Below are 19,339 nucleotides of genomic sequence, written 5' to 3' on the forward strand. Positions count from 1 at the left end.
TACTCACACTGGTCAAACCCACTGAATTTTAGCCACTTGAGCATGGTACGGATGGACATTGTGAATCCCAGTAACGCCTGTTTCTTCAAGTAACGATGAGTCTGTGCCCCTCTGGATGGCACTGTTGAGTGCTTGCTCCTTTGTAAATAAATCCTTCGTACTGAATAATTTATTAACCTTAAAAGGTTTAGATTTCCTGTCTCTGACTGAGCCCTGGCAGAGGAGTATGCTGCCCTACAAAGCCAAAGTGCAGTAATTATGATTTAAACAATAAAAAGTGGCTTTTAAGTTTGTTTACTGTTCCATCAAATGAATAGTTGGCACATCTATGATGAAGTATGGTTTACTGTTCTACCACGGTATAATTTTTATCCAAATCAATTCTAACCTCCTTACTTTCAGGCCAAAAACCGCAAAACGTGTTTTATTTGTGATTTCATAGTTACTGCACTTTGGCTTCGTAGTGTCCTTTAAAAAACTTCGCTGTCAGACTACCCTTTTATCTGCGTTACGAGGACCTCGGGCGAGGGAGGAGGTCTCGCTGTGATCTTCAGGAAGTGTTTTCAGAGTGGCATAGAATAGAGCAGTTAAATGTAATGTCAGTTCCAAATAAAGTTACTGGTTCTGAATAAACCTTGCGCCAGAAAATATTTATTTTTGGACAGGCCCAGAATAAATGGCAGTGATTGGCTTCCTGAGAACGACACAACCTCCAGCAGCTGGAAGATCCTGTATGGTGGCCATGCTGAGCAGGTGTAATGAAATACCTAATGACACACTTTCAGCCAAAAGATCTCCATGAGTTTGAGCATGATATCCTCCACTGAAATTCAGGCAGCTGTTGGTTTCCCTGTCCCATTTTTGTTTAATATATGTGGTATTCACTATTTTTATTTCCTATAGGCATCTATAAAGTCTAGAGATGACTTTAAGCGTGGAATCTGTCCAATAAGCACTAATAAACACTGTAAACAAACTGACTTTTTAACCCGGTGCCGTTTAGGTGGTGGCTGAAATCTAAAAAAGTCACTACTGTTGAGACCATGTAGTCTTTTCAACATCTGAAAGCTCGTCAGTGTTGTCTGGTTGAACAAGGTACAATATGAGGAGAGACCCCGGCTAACCCTAACCCTAATGTAAGGGGTAATAGTGACATACTGCTTAGGAGAACATGCTAATTAACATTTCTAGTATATTTCAAGAAGGGGGGCAGAAATATAAAGCATAATGACATAGGGAATTTGAATAAACCTACTCCTGAGTGTAGAGTAATTAGTGTCATGTGTCAACCAGGTAGAAAAGGCTTAACCCTAATTTTAGGAGATTAAGTACAGCTTTAGAATATCAGCTCTATCTTTAAATGCTTCTTGCTATTTGTGCTTTTGGATGTATTTTTCCCTTAATATCCCATTGGTCAGCTATGTGGTGACTGAACTGATGCAAAGTGACCTCCATAAGATCATCGTATCACCACAGCCTCTGAGCACAGACCACGCCAAAGTTTTTCTTTATCAGATTCTACGAGGTAGGTTTGATTTTTTTCTCATGTTCTCACTTAAACAACTTTCTGTTCAATTCAGATGAAATGTGCAGATATGTGTTTGGAGGAAGTGGGTGTTTGTTAAGCCTGGATAGGGCTACCACAATGTCATTGTTCATTTTATTGTATAATGACAATAATAAATCCTTGAATCCTAACACCTGTAATATGATGTAGACTATTTTGTTTTTAAATCAATGAGATGATGTCCTGTACACTCCTATACAACTTAAATTTATATAGTTGTTGTGACTGTACACCTTTGGCACCAATTACAGCCTCAAGTCTTTTTGAGTATGATGCTACAAGCTTGGCATCTATTTTTGGGCAGTTTCTCCCATTCTTCTTTGCATGACCTCTCAAGCTCCATCAGGTTGGATGGGGAGTGTCGGTGTAGAGCCATTTTCAGATCTGTACAGAGCTGTTAAATCGGGTTTAAGTCTGGGCTCAGGCTGGGCCACTCAAGGACATTTACAGTGGTGTCCTACAGCCACTCCAACTCCTTTGTTAGCTTGTCTGTGTGGTTAGGGTCACTAGTCTCCCAGTTCCTGCCACTGAGCAACATCCCCACAGCATGATGCTGCCACCACCATGCTGGCTGATGGTATTGGCCAGGTGATGAGTGGTGCATGTTTTCCTCCAGACATGATGTTTGGCATTCAGGCCAAAGAGTTCAATATGAGCAGACACCAGTTTGAACTGGCAGCTCACTCAACCATTGGTGCTGTTGTTAAATACAGGTTCAAAAAGAGACTTGAAAACAGGATTGTAATATCTGACATCTCATACAATATCCCATTCTGTTGTATCTTCCTCTTATACCACTCCCACCACCAGGACTTAAATACCTTCACTCTGCTGGCATTCTACACCGAGACATCAAGCCTGGCAACCTCCTGGTCAACAGCAACTGTGTGCTTAAGGTGCGTGGAACAGGCTATGTGGCCACCCTTTTCCATGTCAACTTAACATGTCAGAGAGAAAAATCCACATGCAACCTGAGGACAAAATCACAGTAACAAACCTCTGTAATTTCTGTGTAATAGTCCAGCCATTGTAAGGTACTTTGCTATTTAGTTAACCGTGAACAAAATACAGTTCGGTACAAAATCAGAGTTCATTTCATCACTGAAAATTATGCAAAGTAATCATTTACTGACCTTTTCTAACATTTTCTTCAATGAACAAACAAACTGATGATAATGATGAACGGACAAATGAACTAATTGCAGTTTCAAAGCAGTCATATTCACTGACGTGCATGTGTCTGTAGAATCACATTGTAGCTCCTGAGTGGTCAAACAGCATCCTCCACCAACCAAAATCTCTTGAATAAATTAATTCACAGGGGCTTTGATTTTGTATATCAAAAACACCTGTATCTATAGAGTCGTTACCTAGTGAGTTAGTGAACCCAGAGTTTATTCAAAGAGTGTTTTGAAAGACTCACCTCCTGGCCCCGTTACCAGCTCCTCTCGTAGTAGCTCTCGTAGCTCCTTCTTGAAGTCCATTCAAGTCCATGCGAGCTCATTGATGCTTTATTTAGGAATCTGTTGCCTCTTCCAATTTATTCTGGGAACATGGAAAAAAAGTGTCCAGTAGGGTGCGGTTGAAGAGGGATAGGGAATCCTCCAGAGCAGTCACAGTGTGTTGCGGTATTCAATAGTTCCAGGCCACGGCGAAAATATTCCCTCTGTTGGCAGCATAAACATTCTTCTTCAGTGCTCATGGGCTCACAGTACCCACAGACACACCAGACGAGACTGCTGATGCTACCTCTACCTGTAGCCCCTTCCGGCAACACATGATCCCACCCCCCCGCGTGACATTTCGGTGTTGTTGGGAAATTCGCTCTGGGACTTTTCCAAACCTTTTACATCTATTATCAACTTCTATTTCACCAAATTGCCCCAAACCACAAAGTTAACTTGTTTTTCTGGAATAAATCATCAATGGGCTCCTTCCTTTTGGATTGACTTTGATAATTGACTTGAATGAACTTTACTATGAGAGGAGCTGGTACAGGGGTCAGTTGGTAAGTCTTTCAAAACACTTGTTTGATAAACTCCGGGTTCATTAACTAAGTTGTTGGTGCTTCGTTTTATGTGTAAGTGCTCTTATCATGCTACTGCAGAGGTTTGCTGTTATTTTGAGCAGTATTAGTGGTTAAAAAAGCCGTTTTATGCCTTCACCTTAATGCCCAGAGCTAATCAGTGTTAGCCACGGCCGGCTGTTAGTGACTCTCTAGAATATCTTCGTTAATAGTTTATACACGAAAAAAATTGTCTCAATGGCTTATTTGATGTATGTATATGTTAAAAAGGACCCTGGGATTATTTTACGCCGGACTTAAAGGCCGTTTTTATATGTATTGTATGTGTGATATTCCACAGGACAGACCTGCTCACAAAAATGAGTAAAGTCAAACTACCTTTATGAACACCTGCCATTGTTTAAATTGCAAAATAACGCAGCTGTTACAGTACATGGGTGGACAGCCCATGTATATATGTGTGGGAAACACTATCAAACTGTGCTACATGATGTAACACTGTGCCCTATGGTTGTTTACATTTGAGCAGGAAAGACAAGTGTTCTTGCTCAGCAAACCTCACAGTTAAAACTGCAAGGGGAAAAAAGAAAACATAAGATTACAACAGTTGTAGTAACCTCTGAATGATTGTCTTCCAGATCTGTGACTTTGGCCTGGCCCGCGTGGAAGAGTCAGATGAGTCACGACACATGACTCAGGAAGTGGTGACGCAGTACTATAGAGCTCCTGAGATTCTCATGGGGAGCCGCCATTACTCCAACTCCATCGATATCTGGTCTGTAGGCTGTATCTTTGCTGAGCTGCTGGGGCGACGCATCCTCTTCCAAGCCCAAAGTCCCATTCAGCAGGTAACTGAGTAATCTCTTAAGATAAAATGAGACAAGAAATACATTTATTCAGGGAATGGAGGGAAGGAGGGAGAGAATGTATGACATGATACTTGAATTACATAGATTAATATACTATATATACTGTACATACACTGGAGATCAAAATTAGATAACAAGTTATAAATACTCGATTTGTTCTGAAATGTTATGATTTTTTTTACATTATGAGAATTTGATAGAAATCCGCTGTAGCTATACCACTGCTGTACCATCATGTTTTTTTAAATAACTATGGCACTTCAACAAAAATCTTTATTTTGTGAAAAAAGCAGTGAGCAAAACACTTTCCGATACCTCTCCTGGTTACTTCACAAGATGTCAGCTGCTCTTAGGGCGTGATCACACTGTCCTCCCGGACCGAGACCCGGACTTTAGGGTACTTGTCCCCCCTCCCTCTCCCCCCCGCGCCCCAGCCCCGTTTGTACTCACACTACCAGGGCCTCGGCCAATACTTCTTGCTGTCCATACGTCATCACGCCGTAACACGTCACACGCATTGATCGCGTGTGTGGCTTTGTTTACAAATCTTTCCATAGACCTCGGTGTTTTTGTGCGTCTTGTCGACTGTTTTTGAATATTTTCATCCGACCAAATCTGCAGTAAACACTCCACCTCCGCACCACACCAACGTGAACCTTTCGCCACCATTGTTGTTGTTGTTAAATGTCCGCGCATGGTCCGTCCTTCTATTTACATGTCAGAACAGGCGGACATAACGCTACTGCCGTAGGGCTCGTGCGCGTGCACGTGCGCGCGCTCGTGCTCGTACATGTGCAAACGGCTCCGCTAAAGCCCACCTCTTTCAAGCGGGCCGTGGACGGTCCGCTGGCCGCAGTTGAGCGCTCACACTACTTAAAGGTACTAGACTTTAGCTGAAAAACCGGTTTTGGCCACGGCCAAAAGGACAGTGTGAGCACGCTGTAAGGTAACTGAAACCCTGATACAGCAGGTTGTCCAGATGAAGGCCAAAGGGATGACCCTCTCAGCCATCAGAGAGAGGTTGGGCATTCACAGTCAGTGATTTCAAGAAGATTGAAACTTTACAAGGACACAGATTAATTTAAGTCCCTCAAAAAGGCCGGTCGTCCACCTAAAACAAGTGCATGAGAGGACAGGGTTATGAGAAGACTCTCAGTGGGGAATCAGTTCAACAATGCAGCTGGAGTTGCTCGCCAGTTTAGTGCTGAACAGGGCAAGGATCTTTCTCTCAGCGTCTCGTACTTTAAGACGATTTCTACTGAAAGCCCTCTCTGCTGTGACCAAACCTCATCAGAAAAAAGAATAAAAAGGCTAGACTTGCCTTTGCTGAGGAGAAGTTTGTTTGGACAGAGGAGAACTGGTCCAAAGTGACTCCAGTGATGAGAGTTCGTTCAGTTTATTTGTGCCTGATAGGAAACATTATGTTGGGCGTAGGACTGGGGAGAGACTGAAACCAGAGTGTTTGAAGAAGTCAGTTACATTTGGAGAAGGAAGTGTCATGGTTTGGGGGGTGTTTTCTGCAGCAGGAGTTGGGCCTCTTGTACAGCTACATGGCAGGGTGAATGCAAATGTTTCCGTGAACCTCCTTCAGCAACGGGCAATACCTTCACTGCAATTATCTCAGAATCTGCACATTTTTGCAATTTTCATGCAAGACAATGTCCCCTGTCACACTGCAAAATGGATTACCTAGTTCCTTGAAGTTAAGAATATTCAAACAATGAAAGAGTGCAGATCTAAAACCCATAGAGAATCTCTGGAAAATCCTTGGCAACAACGTAATGTGTAAGAAACCCACTACAGTTACTGAACTGTGGAAGAGACTGAAGAAGAATGGACCAAGATCAAACCAGAGCAGTGTGAGAAACTAGTGATGTCCTGTGGGCGCAGATGAGCTGAAGTCATTTAAAGCTGTGGCCTCTACACTTCCTGTTCATTTTTGAATCCTACAGAAGAAAACATTGTTGAAATCTTCTCTTCTGACACAATAGTTACAGTTCTCTAATTTTGATCACTGTTTTCGTTCACAAAATAAAGGGATGAGGGGAGTGGTATGTCATTGTGGGATGAATATGGATGAACTGGGTCAAAGTGTGGATGATTGTCCAGGAACCCAGGAAGCTCGGCTCACTGTGGGGTTACGCCCTCATGGTGTGCCGTTCTATTATCCCCAAATAAAGAGATTTTCAATGGATGAGGTTAGAATGGGCCGTTCAGATGTTGCGTAGAAAGTTCAGGCCTAGGTAGAACATCGCCTGAGAATTTTAATAGTGTGGTCTGTTACCCCTTGCCTGGAAGCAGCGGCTCCTGTGTGAACCTTGTTGGTGCTTAGTTGTATGTGTCAGGACTCTTATCATGCTACTGCAGAGGTCTGGTGTTATTTGCAGCAGTATTAGTTGTTAAAAAAGTTTTTTTATGCGTTCAACTTGCCGCCCCAAGCTTATCCGTGTTAGCCGAGGCAGGCTGTTAGTGACACGAAATGCCATACTCGATGGCTTATTTAATGACCGAATTTGCCTAAAAACCCTGGGATGATTTATACACCGGAATTTCACTTTATTGTGGGGGTAGCGATGCCCTGGGGAGAAGAGAGGTCAATGAAGAGTCTCTTATTTCAGGAGTACTTCCTGGTAGTGACACTGATGGGGCTGATGCGGTAGACGGAAAAGGGCCGCAGATGAGGAAGAGGACGAACTGATGGTCAGGGGGGTCTTTCAGGGCAGGCGTCGACGTTGCTGGGTGTCCTGAGGTACAGCCGTAGACAGAACCCGTGCTTGGTAGTGTTATGGGGGCAACCGGACCTGTCATGGGCGCCGCTGCAGAAGGAGCAGGTGTGGAGAAAGCGACAGCTGGAGACTTTGCAGCCAAAGGTCAGAGTAGGGCCGACCATAGATGGAAGAGAGTCAGAGATCACGGACCAGTCACTGAACAGGTCAAAGTCCGATGGGTTGAGGATCAACTTGTTGTCCATGAGGGAGCTGGCGTGAAGGCAATACACAGTGTGGAATACATATTCAGTCAGGTCTATCCGGGACAAACGGTCCAGAGGCGAACGGGAGAGAGAGAGGGTAAGACACATGCATACATGTTTGCACGGGTGATTATGTTGATGAGATTCAGGTGGTTGGCTTTCTGAGGCGTGGATGGTAGAATTAGTGGTGGAAGAGGGGTGTGGTCCTGTTCCTGAACCTCAGTTATTATAACTACATTCTACTACTTACTGAAAAATAACAGTATTTCAGAATAAATCAAGTATTTATAATTTGTTCTCTAATTTTGATCTCCTGTGTACATAGTGAAATAAGTATAAATGCTAAAAATAACAAAACAATTATGTAATAGTGGCCAGTGCCTTTATAATATCTTTTCCACAACATTATTTATTTACAGAGTGATATATGTCAATTTTGAAGTCATCCCCCCCCCCCCCCCCCCCATCACTGTTAATTTACCACCAATGAAACTGAACCCTTCCTGTACAGTTATTTAAAAAATTAAAAACCTTTCAGTGGCTCAGAGAACATTATCCATCCTGTTACTGGTAGGGACATTTGAAATATCTTCAAAGGAAGTTTTGAGTATAATTGATGGTAACTTTACTTAAATAAGAAAGAAGTGATTGGAATACATATGTAAATGAAAGACAACATTTGTGTTAAAAATATCAAGTGTTTTCAGCAAAGTGGTGAGAATGATATGACTGTTTGATTTAATTAGTGTGGTGAAATGGACATTTTACTGAATTTAACATGTGAGTTGTTAGAGTAGGCTACATGTAATTCCACCCATCTCTGTTTTTATTTGCATGTTCTGGCCATGTGTCTGTAAATTACAGACTAATAGAGACCATCTTAGTCTGTTGTCTGTGATGTGTATGTCATTTTACCTTGTTGCTTGTAGCTGGATTTAATCACTGACCTGTTGGGGACTCCCTCTATGGAAGCGATGAGGACGGCGTGTGAAGGCGCTCGTACACACATTCTCAGAGGACCTCACAAACAGGTTAGCGAGCTATTTGTGTATAGAGCTTTCCAATGTCTCTTTCTGAGAAGAGAAAATTATACTAGGGGTTTCTGTTTTGCTAAAAGCATTCAAACTGTTTCCACTGGCATACAGTAGACAGAAGATGATACTACAGTATGCAGTATCTGGCCCATGTGTGCTCTGTCCTCAACATCCCTCTCTTGACTGCTCGCTCTCACCCCCCCCCCCACCCCCCCACCCCCATAGGAACGGACAGGCTTCTTCTTCTTGTACTTCCTGGTTCCCAAGAAGTCTGGAAGCATGAGACCGATTATGGACCTGGGGCGTCCTGAATAGCTATAGAGACTGCCTCACATGCTTACCGTGAAACATCATGCATTGTGGCCGACCTGTTTGCAAACAAAGAAAATGCACAGTGTTCTCTGATTTTCTCTGAGGACAGGCACTGCCATCCTGCTGGGGGGTAGACGCTTTGGCTCACCAAGTCTGGCCTGCCGGCCTACTGTATGCTTTCCCCCCACCACGCCTGATGATGCAGCTGCTTCAGGATGGAACGCCTGACTGCAATAGTGGTGGTGGGGCCAGAGAATCCAGGTGCCAGGTGGCTCCAGGATCTGGTCCGGCTGGCAGTATCGGAGCCGGGCTGGTACCAGACATGCCCAGGGCTCTGCACATGGCAAGGGGCTCCATCGTATCCTGTCTGGGGTGGCCCCTGAAAGGTCTGGAAGTTGCATGCTCCCTTCACGTTGAGAGCTTATTCAGTTCACTGGCAGGTGTTTGTGAACTGGTGTGAGTTTTAACCTCTGGATCAGGTGGACTTGGAAGTGCTCTCTAGCAAGACAGCTCTCCTTTTGACTAAAATGGCAGGTGAATTATATATGTTATCAGTGGACCCCTCCTGTCTGTCTTTCAGTAACAATGGGGTGTCAGTGGAACTTTTACCTAATCCATCCTTCAGGCTGACAATCATCACTTCTTCATTCAAATAAAGTTCATTGACTTGAGTTTGTTTGTAACAGCAGGCGGGTCTAGAAGCCTTTGTGCGCAGCGGCTCGCTCACTGGATTTGTGATGCGATCCGCCGGAGGGTCTGATTATGCACTCCACTTGGGGCATCGCTCTATGGCTTTATTTCTCAGTGGAGGACATCTTTTTGGCTGCCTCCTGGTTTGACCTCTACTTTTGGAAAGTCTTATGTCAGGGACTTGACATGCTGGGTCAATGTCTCAATCAGTGCTTGGTGCATGGTCTGTGCACAGTTGGCCCAGGTGGGTTACGGTTTAGTTCTGAAGGAGGACGATCCACGTTAGGCTTTTATAGGGGAAGGTTTGGGACGCCTGCTACCCCCCTATTGAGTGGTGAGTAGATTGATCTTTCGCAGGGTGCAAGGCGGTGCCTCGGAGGACAAACCAATAGCCCATTAGAGGTCTCCACACATACTCGTAGAACTGGAGTTACCTGGCGTTACATTCAGTAACTAGATGTTAAAGTAATGCATTGGAGGCATTATTTTACCATGCCTCCAATGGAGACTCCTTGTAAGTGTTCAGGGCTTTCAGACCAATTTGACGTAGTGACCAAACAATTTTTTAAGCATCACAACTCCTGTGAAATGTCTGATAATATTTTGAAAATTCAGCTTGACCACTAAACAGAGGGAAACTTCCATATGAATGAACAGGGCCCTGCCTCCAACAATGTATCCAATGGTCTTTATACATCCATGACAGAGACAGGAAGTTTGAGACTCAGACTCAAGTTGCACTTAAATCACACACAAATGTGACTTGAGACTTGACTTGGACTTGCCCCCCAAAGACTTAAGACTCAAATCTGACTTAAGATTTGGGACTAGTGCACAATCTTTTTATCTATGTCTTTTTTGGAGCATTAACATCAGGAGCAGAAAGTCATTCTCTCCCACAGAGATGCACGAGCGGCAACACTCCACAGATGACACGGAGAGCATGTCACCTGCTGCTACTGCTGCTGGGGTGAAATTAGTTTTAAGTTGGATATTTGAAGGATGTTCACTCCGGTCCCATCCTTCCTGAATATCCAACTTAAAACTAACTTCATTCCAGTCTGCTGCTGCAGTTTCATTACTTTTTGTCATATTGTTTGGCTTTAATAACTTCACTCAAAGCCGAAACAAAAGAATTTGCCGAATGCAACGTCTGTGTGTTAAGACCAGCTGCATAAACTATCAACATTAGCTTTCTACTAATGTTAGCTTTGTGAGGGATTCATTTTTAGATTGGCATTCATTAAATTACATATTTTTAAAAAATGTTTTCTTGCCGATGCTGCCACCATCTGCTGGATTATGCTAGCTTTGCTATTGCAAAACCAAGTTCAATCTATGGTCGCCGTGTTGAATGTAGATTGTAAACACAAAACTGCTTGTGACACTTTTCTGTAGTCATCGGGTTTAACCCGCCAATAGTGTGGGAGGTGGAAAAAGACAGCTTGGTGAGTGGATCCAGAACAAAGGGATAGGAAACAGGAGGAAAAGACCTTCTCTTTTCCAGACCCAGGTGCAGAGCGAAATCAAATCGCTGGTAGATGGGGCTGGGGATACCCGGTCTAGGATAACGCTGTCAAAGCGGAAGAATTACACGTTTATTATTTATCAGCTAAAGGCAAGTTTACGTTACAGGTTTATTGTTGACCACATAACCTTTATGTTACTGCGTTATTAGCTTAACATTACACTGCATTTGAGAAGCTAGAGGAATGTTTATTTAACAGGAAGAACTCACTGACTGAAATCTCTTTTTTCAGAGGGTCCTGGTCAAGACAGACTGACAAAGTTTCTGACAAACATGATGAGCAGCCAATACAAAATACATGACTATAATACAATAAAAAGTTCAGGTGTGTCTGTAATTAGTTCAGGTAAAGGGCGCAGCAGACTTGGTTCATTTACATTAGATAATAAGCTCTTATTAGTTGGGACCTTGTGTAATTATACAATACGGTTGCACTCCCACTTTATCATTTTTATTAAAACCATAAGATCCTCAAAGCAATTTCAGTCAAAAACAACTGGACTGGTTGTTTGTCTAGGAAGACGTTTCACCTCTCATCCAAGAGGCTTCATCAGTTCATGTACGCATCTGACGAGGCTGGGACTGGTCCAACTAACTGGTGTGGAGATCCAGGTATTTAACCTCTCACAAGGCCGATGATGTCACTGACACCCTTTGTGCTCCAAATGCCCACGCCCGTCGTTAGAGTGACAGTCGTTGGTGGGCAGTTGGTTTCGACTTCGTTAGTGCTCTATTGAGTCTGAACGACAGTCGTTGGGGTCACCCGGGCCATGTGTGAACAGTTGTCCTTTGAGGTTAGATTGTTGAATCTCCTGGGAAGGGATGAAAGGAGTGGGCTTTCTCCTTGAGGTGTAAGTGGACAGCGGAGTCCAGGCCTGAGGAGTTAGCTCTCCTGTGTTGGGCCATGCGTTTATGCAGTGGTTGTTTTGTTTCTCCAATGTACAGATCTTTGCATTCCTCGTTGCATTGGACAGCATAAACCAGGTTGCTTTTGTGGTGGTGTGGTGTTCTGTCCTTCGGATGTACTAGTCTCTGTCTGAGTGTGTTACCGGGTTTGAAATACACAGGAATGCAGTGTTTGTTGAAAATCCTCCTGAGTTTCTCCGATACCCCAGCCACATATGGGATGACTATGTTGTTTCTCCTGTTATCTTTTTCTTTCTCAACCACTTTGGTTTTCTTTCTGGAGGCAGCTGCCGTTTTAACAAAGGTCCAGCTGGGGTAGCCACAAGTTGTGAGGCGACCTCTCAGGTGCTTGCGTTCTTCCCCTTGAGCCTGTGAGCTAGTGGGTACGTTATCAGCTCTATGCTGCAGTGTTCTGATAACGCCAAGCTTGTGTTCCAAAGGGTGGTGAGAGTCAAAAAGGGGATATTGATCCGTGTGAGTGGGTTTTCTGTATACCCCTATGTGGAGGCTCCTGTCATTCTCCATATGGACGTCACAGTCCAAGAAGGGCAAGCTGTTGTCCTTAACTTCCTCTCTGGTGAACTTGATGTTTCTGTCCACTGTTCAGTAAAAGTTTGCACCTCTTCGGATTTGATCTTAACCCATGTGTCATCCACATATCTGAACCAATGGCTTGGGGTTACTCCTTTGAAGGAGTTCAAAGCCTTTTCCTCTACCTCCTCCATGTACAGATTTGCCACAATAGGGGATACTGGTGAACCCATGGCACAGCCGTGTTTCTGTCTGTAAAAAATGCCATTAAACTGGAAATATGTGGTATTCAGGCACAAATCCAGAAGTTTGCAAATGTGGTCTGGTTTGAGATTTGTTCGGTTTTGTAAGGAATTGTCCTGTGTGAGCCGCTCTCTTACCATGGCCAAGGCCTCCATGGTTGGAATACAGGTGAATAAGGAAGTCACATCGTAGGACACCATGGTTTCATCTGGATCCATTTTTAGGTCTCGGACTTTGTTCACAAAGTCCATGGAGTTTTGGATGTGGCATGGGGTGTTTCCCACCAGTGGTGCCAGAATATTGGCAACATGCTTGGCAATGTTATAAGTGACCGAGTTTATGCTGCTGACAATGGGCCTGAGCGGGGCCCCTTCTTTATGGATTTTTGGGAGTCCATATAAGCAGGGGGTTGAGTCCTGTGGGTAAAGCCTGTAATACTGTGGTTTGCTAATGACTCCTTCTTTTTGTAGTTGCTGTAGACATTCTATCACCTTCTTTTTGTAACCGCTGGTAGGGTCTCATTTCAGAGTTTCATAAGTGTTAGAGTCACTGAGTAATGCAGAGATCTTTGCCTGATAATCAGTTGTATTGAGAACAACTGTGCATCTACCCTTGTCTGCTGGAAGGATAGTGATGCTGTGGTCTTTGCTCAGTGCCGTTACTGCTTTTCTCTCCTCAATGGTGAGGTTGGATGGGGGGACCTTAGCCTGGGACAACGCTGCTGACACTTTCAACCTTAGCTGTTCAGCCTCAGTTCCATTAAGGTTGTTTTTCTTTATGGCCGATTCCGTAGCCGTAATCAACTCCACAACGGGTACCTCTTTTGGTGTCATGGCAAAGTTCAAGCCCTTGGCTAAGACCTCCTTCTCTGGGTGGGAAAGATCTCTGTCCGACAAATTCTTAACCCATCTGTTTTGTGTTTCTTCCTTTGTATTTCTGTGTTTTTGCCAGTATCCCGGGATTGCAAATTGTGAAATTTCTTGGTTTGTCTCTCTTTGCTCTTGTTGTGCTGAGATAGTTGGGCTTTCTGGGTGAGGATAACGATGACCTGGACGAATGAGAACATTCACAGGCTTAAAACCATAAGAGACTTGACTTGGACTTGACCCTCAGAAACTTGAGACTTGACTCGGCCTTGCAAAAAGTAACTTGTGACTATCTCTGGTCCATGAAGTTCCCAGCTAACATTGGCACTAGCTGGCTAAGGTTAGCCTTATTAGCACAGTGCAACTGAACACGATTGTAACAACTATTAACTTTAATGAAGTGAAAACTAGGGCTGCAACGGCTAATCGGTTAAATTGATTAAAATTGATTAAAAAAATAGTTGGCAACAAGTTTCATCATCAATTAGTTGTGTCTATTTTATGGGCGCTGTCTATGTTCCCCGACCCTTTTTTAAGAAAAGTGTCTGATATTCCCCCGTCTGTAAGGCCTGTGTAGACCCTAACACTACCCCCTAACCCTGACCCTAATCCTAACTCTAACCCTAACAAAATGCTGAATTAAATCAGCGAAGGCTTATGTGACCGGGGAACATAGGGATGACCACTATCTTAGGATGCACGGCAACATACATATTATGTCGAAAACACACAAACGGCCGGCGGTGAGCTTCCCTGTAGTGTCTATGGAAAGCAGCTGCAAGTGCAGTCAGATAATACCCACCACAGCCAATCAGTAACAACAATCAGACTCCTGTGACTCCTGTGATAAGTAAACCTATGTTTACAAAGGATTTTTTAAAAACAAACGTAACAGGCTTAACAGACAGTAATATCATCCATCTGTTTTCTCTCTGTTTTGTGATGGATCAATGTTGACGGGCACATGATAAACTTTACAGAAAATGAGCCGTTTAAAGTTGTCACTCATCTACCATAGCAATGTGCTTTCCTGTGCTGTGTGGTTAAATACAGTAGTGTCCGTTTTCCATTATCATATGTCATTTTCATGGCAACCCCTGCACACAGGTTGATGATGTCTGGACACAAATCCTGATCACATGCAAAAAACAAAAACTATTTGTAAATAACAGTGCGGCTGATCTGTCATATTTGAGATTCGAGAAACAGACGGGATTTCAGTCTGAACATTACTTTTTCCTTTTTATTATCAGGGCGTGGCTACATCCTCAATGTCCATTTATTTAACTATTTTTTAATTGTTGTGGCCTTATCTGTACTTTCCTTTTACATAAGCAATTATTAACTAAAACAGCATTGTTTGTATGGGTCACATAGTATTACAGAACTATAGTAACTGATAACTGAAGCTCTGAGACCATCTCATCTCTTTTTAGCTCCGGATGAAGCTGCATTAGCCTCCACCATCGCTGAAAAGTGGAGCCTGTGTTGACCCGCGTCAATAATCAACAGATTTATTGATTATCAAAATATATGTTAGTTGCAGCCCTAGTGAAAACAAACTTTGAGAGGGTCCTGAGACTTTAACACAGACAACACCCAAAAACAAGTTATGGCTATTTTAATGTCCACATACTGGATACACGTCAGTAAACCTTTGTTTACTGACGTGTGTCCTGACAGGTGGCCGTGCAGCTCCGCCCTGAAGCATCTCGGCTTTATGGTCTATTTGACTCTAAATGGGACCATACTTTACTAAATGAAAATCATGCTGTATTGAAGAAGACTGAAACTAGAAATTGAGACATAAACTCATCAGGAAAATGTTTACTGAGGGAATAAATCAAGTGAGAAGAAGGCGGATTTTCTCATTGACTTCTATACAATAACAAGCTGGACATTGGTTTAAGGCACTTCCATATTGGCTTCCCTTTTCAGACCCGGAAGCTCTGTACATCTCTATTATACATTCTATGACTTTCGTCCATACATGTACCTGGTGCACACGTGGTTTCACCCTGCTGTGGGCCCCATTTAGCAAAGCCTCTTTTTGGAAGTCCTATCAGTGATTTTGGTTATTTGATTTTGTCCTTACTGTCCTTAAGAATGATAAAATCTAATAATTATGCCTATAAAAAAGTATGATTTCTCCAGAGCTGTAAAATATGTAAAAAAAAAATAAAAAAAAGTAAAATAAGTTTTAATGTTTCAAGTGTTGTGATCTGTTTATGTGTGAATTATGTGATGACCTTAAAGATGCCCTGTCCAAGTTCTTATTACCACACACTTTTACAAGTTTACATTAAATATCTCTCATCAAAACACATACACATTCTCAGTATATTTAGTTTCTCATTCAACAATTACAAAGTGAATTATTTAAGATTTCTAAATCATGCATGCATGTTTAAATCGACCTGTATTCATCTCACCCACATACAGCTGGCAAAGTTTTTAGAAATGCAATTAATTAAAAACATTATTTGAGTCACATGTTCATAAGATATACTAGAAGCTCAAATATACAGGGGGAGTGTGGTTGATATTGTTTGTTTTGTCTACAGCCATCCCTTCCTGTTCTGTACACGCTGTCTAGCCAAGCAACCCATGAAGCTGTCCACCTCCTTTGTAGGATGCTGGTGTTTGATCCGGTGAGTCCTTTTATTCTACATAGTTTTGCATTATGTTTTGTAGTGAATGAAACCCATTTAGTGAGTCCCATAACTATAATCCTGAATGTGTTCTGTATAACGCAGTATATATAGTCTGTGTGCCTGTAATGAGAACAGTCTGTTTGAAACAAGCAACAACGTAAAACTGAGCAGACTTACAGTACTTAGCCACCCATGCTTCGATTCAAAATATTTACATTTTGATTGGAATTACAGTCAAATGTCTAACCTGAATTTGAGTTTATATTGACCAAAACATGAAGATCTACTCTAAAGAACATTTCAGATTAGAGGGATGGGGGTATGAAATGATATGAAACACCTTAAGATGAATTGTCAGGTACGTTTTTAGGGAAATTAAGGGAATGTTTTTTGAGAGAAGTTACAAACCTGTAGATACATAAAGAAGTGTTGACAGGGAAGTGAGAACCACAATCAGAGAGCTGCTGAAAAGATGCAAAGGTGTTATCTATAAATAAAGCATTGAATGTATTAATGCAGAGATTAGACCATGTCGTAAACCCACTGTCCGTTAAGGAGGGAGGAAAACATGATTAGCAGCCAAAAGAGCAGGGATATAGAAGAATTGCAGACCAATATACCGCTTGATCTGGGCCCAGATCTTGAGAGATGTCTTAACAATCACAGATTTAGTATAAGGGGTTGTGGCGGAAAGAGTAGGGGAGTGTGCAAGGGCCTCAACCACGCTTGTTTGGATGAATTGTCCTCCGATGTCAGCCATACAGGAGGAGAGTTGAGTCATTTAGAATCCTCAGTCAGTCAGTGGCCCATTAATAAAAACGAAAGTTGGGTAATGCTACCCCCCTCCCCATCGTTTAGGTCTACTTTAGTTATTATGTTCGTATTCTAGGGATTTTTTTAATTTCTGAAATGAGGCTATCAACTTTGCAAAAGGAGGGAGAAAAATATATTGAAACAAGTAAGAGAGTCTTAGAAGGACATTAATTTAAACAAAATTAACTTGTGCAGCAATCAAAAGGGTCAATACAGACCGGCGTTCACAGTCCCCACAGAGTCAAGATACAAGTGGAGTAAAGTTATAATTTGAAAAGATCTTCAAATTTCTGCTTCACCAGGACTCCAAGATAAGTAGAACTATGAAGGGTGAACAGGCTTCTGGTTGAGCATGGACCATGTTGGACGTGTTCGATGGTGGCTCCTTAGGAATGTGTTGACTCTACCTGTTAAGTGTATAGCTCGATTGACCCCTCTCTCTTTCTCTCTCTGTCTCTTTTTTTCTTTTTTTTGGGCCCATATATCAGTTTAGTTTTTTATCCCAAGCCCTGTTGTTGTCATTATGCTTTGCCTTTTTTAAACAAGGCTACTATTTTAATTATCTCCGAGTCCTCCAGTGTTGTGTGTTGCTGGCTGCCGGTGTATCAAAGTTTTTATTTTGTAAACTACACTAAAAAAAAGAACCACTGACAAATATAAATTAATGCTACACAGCATCATGCTATTTACAGAGTCAGCGGCGTAAACCTGTCCATCTTTCTGGGGGGAGATCATCCATTCCCCATGATGATCGAGAGACAGAAAGGATTGTAGCGTCTCCTCTTGGCATGGCAACCCTGTCTCCTCCTCTTCAGCTCTCAGGAAACATCGGGTCTCTCATCGGCAGAACCGTAGTGTTATGAGTAGAGATGTTCCGATTACCATTTTTCCCTCCCCATACCCATTCAGATACTTGTGCTGTGGGTATTGGCCGATACCGAGTACAGATACCGATACCAGTGTGTTAAAAAAAAAAAGAAAAGAAAAAGATCCTCCTACGACTGCTTGACTGTGATAGGATTATCATTGTGGTAGGGCCTGGCTCAGGTTCAACCCTTTGTAAAACATGAATGAATACAGGAAATGGAAGCCATTTATTTTTAAACAGAACAGTATAGACAGTAGTGCAACAGCAACTTAACTAAAATAAATATTGGAATAAGTATTGATAAGAACTACTAAGAATTAACTGTGTCAGAGCCAACGGAGCTAACCGGTAAATAGATTCCTATTTCTAATAAATTACGTAGTATTGGATCAGTGCCTAGACTTCAGTAATAATGGAGGTACTTTCAATACTTGTATCGAAATCGGAACAACTCTAGTTGAGTCTATGAGCTGATCCCTGGTGTAAACAATGGGGCCATGACTGCGTGTGGGTTCCCCAGACACGGCTGTAAATAGTGCCATAACCAGTACAAGGACCAAAGCAAACTCAAAGAGTTTAGTGTCCATAGTGCACAATACATGTAAGTTTAAAAAAGTAATAACACATTAAAAGTAGATGAATTAAGTTGTGAAAAGTTGAAGAAAAAGCTAAAAGATGAGCAGGAGATGGGATCAAGGAGTGCTGGGATCAAGTGCTGGATAACGGGCTCTCTCTCACAGCATAGATCTCTCTCTGTCACGGCACAGATCCAGTTCAAATAGGGCTTAAAGAGCAGTCTGCAGGTTGCTAAATGTAATCTTTAAAGGGACCTGTATGCTTTTCCTTAGTTTATGTCATTTATATGTTGTTATAATGTTGGCTTTCCGCGCTTAACATGACCAAAGTCTCAAATAAAAAGGTAAACTTGTTATTGGTTAACCCCCATGAGCAGATCTGCTCGGGATACAAACTGCTGTCTAAGTCTACTTTCAGACAGCTTTTCTACTTTTTCGGTGGTCTGACATCCAACCAAGAATTTTTCAAATAAGGTAATCTGCTCCAGTAAAAGCACGCCCACGAAGTACAGCGACACACAGCTTCGAAAGGAACGTGTTGCTTTTTACAACATGTATGCTAGCGGCAGTGAAATTATTACTTACTTATAATTAAATAAATTATTAAACATCCCCGAAACTATGACATGACATTGCGTTATTTGTGATTTCTGACTGTAGAAATTGATGCTATATTCCCCCACATTCCCCCGTTTACTACATGTAGCTACATGTTAAAGTGAAATTCCGGTGTCAATCATCCCAGGCTCTTTTTAGACAAATACCCTCATCAAATAAGCCTACAAGACAATTTTTTCGCGAACAACTAATGAAGAAATCCGGGACAGTTGCTTATAGCCAAATGTGGCTAACACGGAATAGCCCGGGGCAGCAAGGTGAAGGCATT

At 42.4% G+C, this 19,339-nt stretch overlaps 1 protein-coding gene across 1 annotated transcript in view; it reads left to right on the plus strand.

The window, feature by feature from the left end:
• nlk2 (nemo-like kinase, type 2) overlaps positions 1-19,339 on the plus strand; it is a 51,800-nt gene that overhangs the window by 12,555 nt on the left and 19,906 nt on the right. The window contains exons 4-8 of the mRNA XM_083913500.1: positions 1,419-1,525; positions 2,378-2,463; positions 4,232-4,441; positions 8,363-8,464; positions 16,108-16,194. Of these exons, the coding sequence (XP_083769626.1) occupies positions 1,419-1,525; positions 2,378-2,463; positions 4,232-4,441; positions 8,363-8,464; positions 16,108-16,194 (592 nt within the window). The remainder of the gene's footprint in view (positions 1-1,418; positions 1,526-2,377; positions 2,464-4,231; positions 4,442-8,362; positions 8,465-16,107; positions 16,195-19,339) is intronic.

The sequence above is a fragment of the Echiichthys vipera genome (assembly GCF_963691815.1).
Source record: "Echiichthys vipera genome assembly, chromosome: 5".
In the NCBI taxonomy this organism is placed as follows: Eukaryota; Metazoa; Chordata; class Actinopteri; order Perciformes; family Trachinidae; genus Echiichthys; species Echiichthys vipera.